This window comes from Nestor notabilis, unplaced genomic scaffold, assembly GCF_000696875.1.
Source record: "Nestor notabilis isolate BGI_N333 unplaced genomic scaffold, ASM69687v1 Scaffold16779, whole genome shotgun sequence".
NCBI classification, from domain to species: Eukaryota; Metazoa; Chordata; class Aves; order Psittaciformes; family Psittacidae; genus Nestor; species Nestor notabilis.
In genome coordinates, this window is record NW_009945215.1 from 7,174 (window position 1) to 19,024 (window position 11,851).

Here is an 11,851-nt window from a genome sequence, read left to right on the forward strand (position 1 = left end):
CTTGCTGCTTATAATTTGAGAGATTTGGCAAAGCTGACAATGTTTGCTTAATAGTGCAGCAACCCTTGGAGAGTGCTTGGGCCCTGCTTTGACTTGAGATGTTTTGTGGCATTCAGTCAAAACCCACAGGTCACCACACTTGTCCTCCCACTTGAACAGCACCTCTAGAGTGGTTCTAGGAAAGGACTGAAGAATAACACACTATCTGCATGTAGCTAAAGGGAGAAATGGCACGATCTTGGTCATACAATGAGAGTAAAATTAACATTTACTCTCAGGAGGAAAGAGGGGTCTAAGCAACGGTGCAACATCATTTAAAATTGGAGCATTCATTCAAGTACTGGTTCAGATTCATGTTCTGCTCGGATGTGTGAATTTGAAGGAAGGTTTTTCTTTAAAATTTGGAATGAACTTTTAAGTATCAAAAGTTACTAAAATAGGACCTTTTTGTTTATATTTGGCAATGGAGGTGGGGGAGTATATTCTCAAGTGTTTGTTGACCAATACAATTCTTCATTGCATTTTGAGAAGATTTATGATTACTCTAGGTAGCTTCCCTGGGGTGGGGGTGGTTTTCTTTTTATAATGACTTGTGAAGAATGAGGCAATGCTGACACCTCCAAGATTCTACAGGAGAAAACTGAGGGACCTGGCTACTTGAACAGGTTCTTATCTAAAAATAGTGCTTCTCCAAAAGTGTAACGAATCACCCATTTAAACTCTTGATTAGTAAGAATTGCATTATTATCTTCCTTAGTGAAGGCTGGAATAAAAGTACATACAAAAGGTTTTATTTATTTGTATGGCTAGGAATAAAGGCAAGGTCTGATTACTTACTGCATCTCCCTCAAGCTGCTTAATGAAAGATGTCAGAAAAGGCAGCTGGCAAAGAAACACGTGAAAATTTGGGGAAAATATTAGAAACCTACATGAAAAAGCTGAAGTACAACAGAGCCACAGTGAAGCCAGTTACCATCATCTTACAGGGGAGCCTGCTGTGACACTGTTTGGTTTTTTGGTCTTTTTTTGTCTTACTTGTTTGTTCCTGTTAACAGAAATGAGAAACTGTACATTAACAGGAATAAAGAAGAAACTGTTCAAACGGCTATACTGTGTTTTATTAGATTAACAGTAGGATCCTAGAGTATGTAACCATGACCTCATTCTCCAGTAAGAAGGTGGGAACTGGAGTTACAGTTAAACATAGAAGCAAAATGTGACCAAAATAGAATTTGTGTGACAGTCACAAAATTTTGGTATTTTCATTTTTTACTGTGATAGAGATTGATATTTGATTTGGAGGGGGGAAAAGGTCTAGTTTATTAAAAAATAGATGCAATACATTCTCATCTTTTTCAGATTAATACACTACAAAACTGCAAAGCAATAGAGGCGACCCTGAATATAGAGGAAGAAGTATTTGAATGTTTTCCTTTCACTTCTTACTGCTTTCTTGATAAAATAATTTGTAGATAACCTATTTACAAATTTATAATACACTACAGTCTCTAGTCACACCAAATCTAACTACATGGAGAACAGGGAGAAAAGTCCATCTGACAAGTTCTCAGCAGCATTTTATTGAAAATATGAAACATTTCAATCTTGAACTCATAAATGCAGCAGACATTTTGTTGTCTTCTGTATTTTTTCTTGTCTGTTGAGAAGCTATGAGAAGTATTACGCTAAAGAGTGGGAATTCTATTAAGATGGAGGAGGAGATATTGCAATGTACAGTGTTCATTATTAAATTAAAAAAAGGCACTTGCTATGCTGCTTGCCTAAAGTTTATATATAAAAAAAACCAAACAACAAACCCAAAACATGTCCGCAGACAAGAGTGGTAATACCAAAAGAGGTTAAACATATCCACAGAATACATTCGTATGTAAAAAGTCAATAATAAAGTTATCACCTAATAACTTAAGCAGATACTCCTATAGCATAACTTTCAAATTTGAAAGTCAATGAAACACAAATTTGAAGTCCTTGGTAATTTTTTTTTTCCTTATTTAAACAACAACAAGCAAACAAAAAACCCCCCACCCCCCTAAATCAAACAACTAAAGATGCTTTTCAAGGTTCCATTCATCCAGGTACCACCACCAGTGCCACAACCTAGTAATCCACTCGAGGGCAGGAAACCTTCTGCTACCAGGTTTTGATTTTATTTCTTAACAATTGACTAGACAATAATGCAACCCCAAAGCAGAATAATCACCAGGTAAAACTGTTTGTCTTTCAAATAGACAATCCCTCACTGTGTTTCTGCATTGCAGAGTGGTTTGAGTGCATATTCAGCCATAGGCTGAGTGCCACATTCAAAAAGTGTTTGGAAAGAGAAAAAAAAATGTAAGGAACTAGTAAATGGTCAACCCTAATATTTGACTAGGAAGAAGGTAGTTGGTATATCAGAAGAGGGACATGCAGAATTCATTTGCAGAAACACCGAATGCTTCCACCAATATCAAAATGCTTTCATCTCTGCAGTTTAACAGAAGTCAAACTAGCTTTCGTCTCTTAAGTCCTGTCATGAATGTAATCAGCCTTCTATTTTTCATCATGGTGTCCTCTATATTCACAGCTTCACAATATTTTGAATCATATCTACCTCCAGTACCACTTAGAGTTCATCCTAGTGACAAGAAAATAAACAAGTTATTCTGAAAGTACAAATAAAATCAAGATATTTTTTTCTGTGATTTTTATATTTCCCTCTGTTTCTTAAATAGAAGTCAGGATACTTCTTAAAAGCTGCGTATTACTATTTTCCGAGTTAAAGTGTCACTCCCAATCTTACACTAATCAGCCTCTGTAGTTTGGTGCCTGCTTAAACATACAGTACAGCTCAACCATCTATCTCTAATGCAGCTATCCCATGGACATCTACAAATTCTGATAAGTCTTGCCATAACTGATGTTGGAACTGAAGTATTCTCTGCTACATCTGTGGATATGGAGTTTAAAATAGATAACAGTAACCAAAACAGGACTAGAGGTAAAAAGTACCTGGTACTATTTTAAGATAAGGAATGTAATACTTCCTGGACAAAGAGCAAATATGTAACTTTAAATGGCTATTCTTTATAATGTGTGTTTTGCAAAAGGCCCCACAATAAGTATTCTTACCTTATTTCTAGATTTTTTTCTTTTTCCTTTATTTTGAATTGCTTCTAATTTTTCATTCAGAAGGTCAGCGATACCTTTTGCATCTCTGCTGTCTATATATTCCCCAAGAACACTTTTCTTTAAAAAGAAAAGAAAAATAATTGTGAAACATTACCCCTGCTCTACACTGAATAGAAAATCTGCTTACGTTCAGATTAAATTCAAGAGGAACACAGGGAGGAAGACAATGGCTCTGGTAGGTTGATTTATGATTCATAGTTGTATTTTTGTATCTAAGTGATGTGAATTGTCTTTATAGTAAGAACTACTCCAAAACTATAGAAATTTTGTCTTGAGCCTTAAAGAAACCTGAAATACTCATAGTTTTCTCAAATTTATTCAGCTAAATATTTAATGTAGACAGCCATTACAAAGTCTGCTGCTTTGTTTGTGAAATCTGTCACTGTTAGTAGGAAATACCAATCTCGGAGTCACAGAATGGTTTGGGTTGGGAAGGACCTTAAGATCATCCAGTTCCAATCCCCCTGCCACGGGTAGGGATGTCTCACACTAGACGATGTCATCACTGAGAGTGAAGTGTTTTGATAAGGTTTTTAAGCTAGAACACAACTAAATATTTTAAATAATGCATTTTAAGATAGAAAAATTATTAGTCAAATATCTAAATACATAAATAATAAATGCACTTTAATATGTTATAGAAATAGTCTCTTAAGTCTTAAGGTGAAATGAAATATATCTACTAAAAGTCCTCACTCGCCAGCACACACAAAGGAGACACTTTACCTTTGTTCCTTGGTAGGGGTAAAACTTGACAGTAGGGTAGGCTCTGATATCAGCAGTTTGACAGGTCTGACCATATGCCTGACAGTCAACTTTTCCAGCTTTTACTTTTCCTTTTACAGCCTAAAAAGAAACATTTATTAGAATCAAACTTCAAGTTTCAATGGGTGACTGTAAGCAAATAACTTTTATAAGCCAGGAGTGCAGCTAAATATCTCAGAGTAGTTGCCTGCTTGCGTCTCAGGCTGTTAACCTTGTATTAGAAGTCACAACATGTTCAGTGGAACACTTCTAGTTGAATTTGAGGCAAAGCACATCACAGTTCCAAAGCCCACCCCATCATAAGCTGGAATCTGTCTCTAAAGAGGGTCTGTGTGTATGTCTCTGCAAGAGACACCACCTGCTGGCAAGTGGGAGCTAAAAGTGTAGACTTTGAATTAGAAGGAGGCTTATTAGGGATATACAATTTTTGGATGATCAGTAAGAAGTGCTGATGGATTGTATTTTGACCATTATAACAATCTGCTAATACAGTTAAAAACCTACCCTTGCAAGGATCTCAAATTCAGGAGCAAAATTTTGGCATGGTCCACACCAAGGAGCATAAAAATCAATGACCCAGTGATCTTTTCCATTTAGAACCTTTTCTGTGAAACTCTGAGGAGTCAGGTCTACAGACACTTGCGGTAAATATCTGCGGAAAGGAAGAATAAGAGTCATAAACCATTCAAAACTTTGAACATATCCAAGTTTCATTTAAGCACAAGAAAACTTTCTGAAATTAAGAACAGTAGTAGTCTGAAAATCCCCACTTTACACTTTGTACTGCTAGAGAGTCACTTTCTAAAAGTGGTAGGCAAGATAATAATATGGTCTTCAGGAAACGGGTGGACAGAAGGAATATGCTATTTCTGGAGTAAAAAGATGTGGAAATTTTAACGGTACACATACTTAAGTGTTTCTAATTCTTGATTCACATAGCATTTAAAAGCTCATTTCTTGTAGCAAGCAAATTACATAAGGTGCTTGTGAATAAAGTTTAATGCAGCAACTTACCCCAGTGCCCAGCCTCTCAGTGAATACGAGTCTCTGTGCCATCCATTGTAGCTACTGTAAAATGGTTTAAAAGAAAATGAAATTCCAGTTGCACAGTGGTTTGTATTACGTTGGGAAAACAAACAGCCAACAAAAAAACCCAAACATAACAACAAACTCAAACATCTCCGTAGGGTGAAGATGATTAAATAATGAACTTAAATGCATATGGTTTAGGATGTATTTTTACCTTGCTTTCAAATCTGAATAAATAAAAGTTAATACAATTCAAAGATGCAGAATTAAGGACTAGAAGATGAAGAGAAGAAAATTCTGTGTCAGGAGAGTAAAACTTGGTTTGGAGCATGTAAGCTTTGATAGCTAGAACTATTTTTAATTAAGGGTCTTTGTTAAGAGCTCCAGATAAAATTGCAGACTGTAAGAAACATGAGAATTAAATTGAAATATCTTAGTATGTTTAGTAATTTATTTTCATTCATTACAATAAAACAAGTATTTGACAGCAGCAAAGCCAGGCAAGCTGGTTACTTGGACAAATATTTACTATTTGCATTTTCAGGGCATTGCTTAGTTTTGAAATTCCAGTAACAGGTTAGAAAAAATAATAATTCAGGATTCATATCCACTAATTTACAACTTTATAACAAAGTATTTTGCAGCATAGTTACCTGGTCAAAATCTGACCTGATAGGTTTTGGTGATTTGAAAGCCAAATTTTTATCATAGAATACATATGCATTATCATAGAACACCGGGTTGGAAGGGTCCTCAAGGATCATCTCGTCCAACCTTTCTAGACAAAACATGACCAGCATGATGGCCCAGCAACCTGTCCAGCAGAATCCATTATAACTTGCAACACTATGGAATGACTTATCACTGTTTAATACTGTAACTAGAACTACGTGATGGTTTTCCCTTGATCACACAAACTTTCCCTTCTAAACAGTATTTCACATGTCACATCCACAAAAATATGTATTTTTGACATGTCCCTTTTTCTTGTACAGAGATAATTCAAGAATGTTAATTACATGTAAATAATTCTCAGTAAATTTAACTAAGTTACCAAACTAATTCCTGGAATTTGGCACTTAACAGTCACATTCACCAACTTAGTTGTTTTCAATGAGAAAAAGATTTCTGCTTTTAAAAGAAACTTTCTCTAGAACTGAATAAAAGCAAGCAGTTCCATGATGAAAGCTATTGAAGCCTGCTATTATGCACTACGATGAAGAGGCATTATAATTCATTATCTGCCAGAATTTAATTGAACTTTCCAATTTGTAAAACAATGAAGCAACACATCTGCTATTTCAGATGGTTATCTATCTTGAAATATGCACTTGCTTCCTGAAATCCCTGGATCTTCAAACAGTACAGTGAAATGGAGGGGACATGCTGTTTGGCCTTGCCAGATTTTATTTCCCACAGAATTTTTGTTTAGTCATGTTAGTGATTAATGTTTCCACACTAGTGATACAATGAATGGGATGACTAGATATACAGTGGACAATTTTTGCAATGGTGCTAACAGACTGTTAGCACAAAGGATGATCAGATGCCTGCATCCCTCTGTTCTCTAAAGATAACGCTGCAATCAATTAGGCCTAATATTTTAATATTATATAACATAAACCATCCATTTTAATAGGCAATTAAAGTTAGAAAAGTGGCAATTGCTAAAGAAATAAAAATTAAGATTCCTGAGGCAGTCTCAGTTCAAATTACTGAAATCAAATGGCAAAGTAAAATAACACTGATTTAAGTCAATAACATCTAGGACAGTACTGTCGTAACAGCCTATTTTAACAGCTGTGATGAACCTTTTCTACACAGCAGATGATGTATATCCATATTGTTTAATATAATTTAACATTTCCCAAACCAAAGTAACCTACTTACTAATATTGATGAGCTGTGTTTGATTTTTGAGGAAAGAGTCTTATTTCAGGATATCCTCGAACACTTTCTTGGTGACAGAAAGAATAATATTTTTGACAATCCACACTGCCTACACTGATTAATCCATTTAACATCTGAAAAAAGAAAACCTACAATCAAATATGCTAATCAATACTACTACAATTTCAGTAATACTTCTGAATTTAAGCCTTAATCACTTATTTGGGGAAAAAACCCCAACAAAATAAAGATTATCACATGATTTTCTTCTTTCCTATAAATGGGTCACTGGGATCTAATGAGAGCCAGCCATCCAGGTGCATTCCCAGCATGCACACACCTATTTTAGTACAAGCTGCATGCACATGGCTCATGAGATACTTACCTTGCTTTGAAGGTACATGAGTGTCATTATTCAGAATAAGGACTACCATATTACCATGTTTCACATGCAGGCTCAAGAATTACGACAGATCCTGGTGCAGTGCAGATGTGCTAACAGTTGCACAGCTGGCCTGTGTCTTAAAACATACTGTATTTGTTGCAAAGGCGCAAACCACCTGGCATAGGCAGTGAAGCTGATAATTACTAAACATGTACTATAGAGCTACAAATACTTCACAGCCATCTGACCAGAACACAGAATTCTAGCTAGAACTCCTAGCCTAGGTGAGTTCTGAATTTGTTTCCAAAGCACTATTCCTCCACCCCCCAGAGTTTCAAGTTCATATTCCTGGAAAAACCCATATGGTTGTCCATAAATTAATATTACTTTTGCAAATGAGGGAACACTGTAGTTATCTTGCAAACCAATTCTTACCTTCTTTATGGATAAACCTTTTTTTCCTATTTTGTTTTAAACAAATACAGAGCTGTTTATCTAAAGCACTAAGCATCAAGAAAAGTTAGTTACTGTGAAATTTCTTAGATCTCAAACACATTTGTATCAACAACAAAAACTGGAGTACAGTATATACAGTGTACTGAACCTTAAAACAAACAAACAAACAAAACCTTTGTATTTGAAACAATGTAAAACTGTCAGTTAGGAATTCCCTGTTTTGTCCACAATATTAGTCACTGGACTTTGACAAATCCCTATGACAGCAGTTGTACTGTATCAATAATTCCACAGAAAAGGACACAAAAGCAGGAAAATGTTTGAATGTCATTTACCCTGGCCATTTTTTTCCATTCTGGCATTAAAGCCTGACAAGGTCCACACCATGGAGCATAGAAGTCAACCATCCAGATTTCCTCTTGTTTTCTTCTCTGAACTAATTCAACAAACGTCTCTGGTGTCAGGGAGACCACCGATGGATTCCTAAGATCCTAAAGCAAAGACAGCTTGTAGACACATACTTTGCAACAGTAAGTTATGCCGTATCTAGCACCATCACATACAAACAGAATGTACCAAATTCTGAGAATGTCCCTCTTTTAGTGAGCTATGCTTGCTGGTATGGGTGGGAAGACTGGTATGGTTGGGAAGGCATGGAAGCATCAAAAGTCATCCCTTCAACCTAACAATCATACACCTGATTTGCTGAGAAAAGCTATCAAAAAAAAAAAAAAAAATACAGTCAGGCTGCAAAGGGAGGTTTTCTGCCTCTTTTCCATCAAGGGAGGAGAAAGGGAAGAAATTCAGCTTACCTGGCAGGAGCAGGCATTATGAGACTCAGCCATGCTACTTAGGCTGGGATGTAGAAGAATACATATAGTGCACTAGAGGCCTCTGAATACCATCTGAAAAAGATTTATCTCTGCCTGTTCCTGCATGGGTGCTCTTAAACCTGCTTTTTCTGGGCTACCTGGAGAGAATTAACAGTCTCTTCAAAGAGTGGAAAACAGCCTGTGTATCTAGCAGTGAGAGAACCTGAATGCTTGAGGAAAGAGGAGGGGTGCCAGCAACAACGATGAGCAGAAGTGATTTGCAGTTCTGTGAGTTAAGAAAGTTCAAGAAACAGCCAAGAAATGTGGAGGGCAACAAGCCAATTGACAAAAATGTGAACCTCCTCTTATTTCAAGGTGTGACTGTGAGGTGTTTTCACTTTCATATTACAGCATTTCATACTTTTAATTCATTTATCCTCTCTATGAGATAGAAATCATTAACATACTTTGCAGATTGGAAGGAATCTTAAGTTATTTGCTATGATCTCAAAGAAATTACTTGACAGAGAAGGAAAATTAGGTGTGAAGTCCCCACCTGACAGTTGCTGGATCCCTTTTCTTGCCCAAGGTTTTTTCACTCTTTATCTTACTAGTCTAATTAATAATAAAACCCCACTAAATCTTAGAATCTTCCAACTAAAGAACATGTTTGTGGATGTGCATGACTGCAACAAGGATTATAATTTACATACCTCTATAAACTCCAAGATCTGCTCAGCAGAGTGATGTCCTTCATATTCATGAACATCAGACTGATTGAACACAACTGTTGTTGGATAAGCTCGAATGTTATGCTAACAAAACAGACAATAAGAAATTGTAAGGAATGATTAGGTTTCCTGTACTTTACCTGCCACTGGTATTGGTGGTTCGCAGTTGCTGAGCTGTTGCAGTTTGTGCAGTGCAACTGCTCAGACTCATGTGCAGATGGGAGTTTGAAACCATTACAAATCAGTACAGAGAAGATGCCGTGTGTATTCAAAGATGGCATAGTTTGTTCTCAATTTAAAAAGCAGCCACTAGTTCTTTTGCCATTCTGCACAAATACAGGAATTAATCCATTGGTATTCTAAGCCTTAACTTTAAAGCTATTCCTAGTCTTCGTGTGGAAACGAAGAATATTGTATGAATAACTACTGTTTACCATCCAACATAGATACTTCCATGATTTGAATTCTTTAGAGTGTAAACACATATAAGACTTTAAAAAGCTTGTCCTTTTTTGCTTATTTTTATGTATTTCAAGACATTCACATTTTAAAGATAAATACAAACATTCTAAAAAAAAAGTTGCAGGAAAACTGTCAAAATGCAGTGTTTTCTGGAATTCAGGAAAAATGTTGATAATTTCTACCACAACAAATTCATTGAAGCAAAAGTTAAGCAAATTTAAACATGGCAAATTAGTAAGGATTTAAAAAAAACACTAATGATTTTTAAAAAACCACTAATGATTTCATTCCACTACTATATATCTTTAAAAAAGTGTAAACTGGTAAATAATAAACTTTAATTTGAAACTGATCCTGCCCTTCTTAATGCACTACAAAACAAAAAGCAAGGTCAGTTGGAGTGAACTGAATTAAAGTTGTTTTTTGCAGATATTGTCAAAAAGCATTATTTCAATAAAACCCCTGCATTTTTAGATGTTTTACTGTTCTTAATCCTATGTGAAGAACAAAAAGAATGCATGTATGTATTTACATACACACTAGAAAAGACTTTCTGGGCCTGGTTTAGGGTTTATTTTTCCCTCTTAAAAAACACAGGAATTATTAAATTTTGACACTTCCAGAGTCTTACAATAACACTTTGAAATCAGAGCAAAATTGACCTGTATTTTGCATTAATTTTTATCTGCAGTGGTTACATAGTTTGCTCCTTTGAAATTGAAAAAGGATACAAGTGTCCTGTTTTGCTTGCTACCCTTTACGAAAGTAACATTAAATAAACAAGCATTTTCTGCCCCTACCTGCAACTAGAAGAAAATAATATTCTTTGAAAGGATTACATTTTCTTATTTTCCGCAGCTTACCATGTTGCAAAGCCCTTCATGGACAGTACAGTCTAGTGTTCCAAATTTAAGCTGACCATAAAGATGTTTGGATGCTTTTCTCAGCTCTGGTAACAAAGCTCGACAAGGAGGACACCACTAGAAAACAGAACACAAGTAAGTGCAATTAATTTCCCTGCAGCTGACTCAAGAGAATGTTTGAGATGAATAATACACTGCTTTGACAACAGAATCCACTAAATAGAAACCCCACACAGTCTAGGAACTAGTGCTGCCAAGGAATGAGAAATTATGATACTGTTGCATGGTGCGGAAGGGCACTTTCAAGATACTGCTGATGTTGTGTTACATAGTTATACAACAGATCCTAGAAGAAAGAAAGAAGTTGATACTAAATATTTACCGGTGCAAAGAAATCCACAAGCCAAGGTTCCTTCTCTTTGTCAGGAAAGTTCTGAGGTCCCAGAGTGATAACATGAGAGTTGACGCTTTCCTTGGCAAATGCCACAATGTCATATAAGATCTTCTTTCCTTCAAAGAACAACGTAGAAAGGAAACTTTATTTTTCCCTATGATAGATCTTATTAAAAAACTCAGTGATAGCAACAGGAGCCCTTCAGTTCCCTTGGCTGACTTTAAATATGGCCTGCTTAAATAAATTAAAGAGGTAGTGACTTACTTTTTCTCAAGACAACAATGTTAAACTGTCCAAGCCTACATAGGTAAGGCATACTCTAGGCTAGTTACTCTAGATATTTGGCTAAAAACCCCATGTATTTCTCAAACAAAATGACTGTGGTTATTTGTGACTGGACTATTGGCTGTTTTACCATCTTCCTAGTGTCTGTTGGAATTAAAAAGTTACTATTCTAGAGACACTTGCCTTGGCAAAGATATTGACACGTTAAAGACTTGAAGCAAAATAAATGATACTGGCAAGTCACACTATTTATGTGTAAATGAAGGTCTGGGTGACACAGCTCCAGTGAGCAAAGATCATCCTTCATACTCTTCATATATGTATTATTTGTCAATTGAAATTGTCAATCTGTCAATTGGCAATTTGTCAGTTGTCGAGGCGAGTCTCTCCAGGGAGGATGCCTTCAACCCCAGAGCAGGGGAAGCTCAGTGTCCCGGAGCCTCAGCTTGGAGCAGCGAGAGCCACCGAGGGAGCCTCAAACCCTCCACAGGACTCGCTCAGGAGCCGGCAGCTCCGCTCATGTGAGCAGGGACTCACAGGGGGCAGGGCCAGGAGCGATGGCACCAGCCCTCAGAGGGTAAAAACCCACC

The 11,851-nt window shown here is 36.3% G+C and overlaps 1 protein-coding gene across 1 annotated transcript; it reads right to left on the bottom strand.

Annotated features, from left to right (window-relative positions):
* Positions 1-2,507: 2,507 nt before the first annotated feature.
* On the bottom strand, positions 2,508-11,292 carry LOC104412153 (dnaJ homolog subfamily C member 10-like). Its single transcript, XM_010022773.1, has 11 exons — positions 11,241-11,292; positions 10,965-11,092; positions 10,583-10,699; positions 9,240-9,341; positions 8,050-8,205; positions 6,874-7,007; positions 4,969-5,022; positions 4,459-4,606; positions 3,916-4,035; positions 3,130-3,246; positions 2,508-2,635 (listed from the first exon to the last, which is right to left on the bottom strand). The coding sequence occupies exons 1-11, from the start codon at positions 11,290-11,292 to the stop codon at positions 2,624-2,626; spliced, it is 1,140 nt and encodes a 379-aa protein (XP_010021075.1). The 3' UTR covers positions 2,508-2,623.
* Positions 11,293-11,851: the final 559 nt, after the last annotated feature.

What these genes read in the sequence shown, in the direction of transcription:
- LOC104412153 (XM_010022773.1), bottom strand. Translation starts at nt 11,292, where the DNA reads ATGCCTTACCTATGTAGGCTTGGACAGTTTAACATTGTTGTCTTGAGA. An exon ending in AACACAGCTCATCAATATTA is followed by an intron (nt 5,023 to 6,873) that starts GTAAGTAGGTTA and finishes ACCATTTTACAG; the next exon opens with TAGCTACAATGGATGGCACA. An exon ending in ACCCCTACCAAGGAACAAAG is followed by an intron (nt 3,247 to 3,915) that starts GTAAAGTGTCTC and finishes TTCTTTTTAAAG; the next exon opens with AAAAGTGTTCTTGGGGAATA.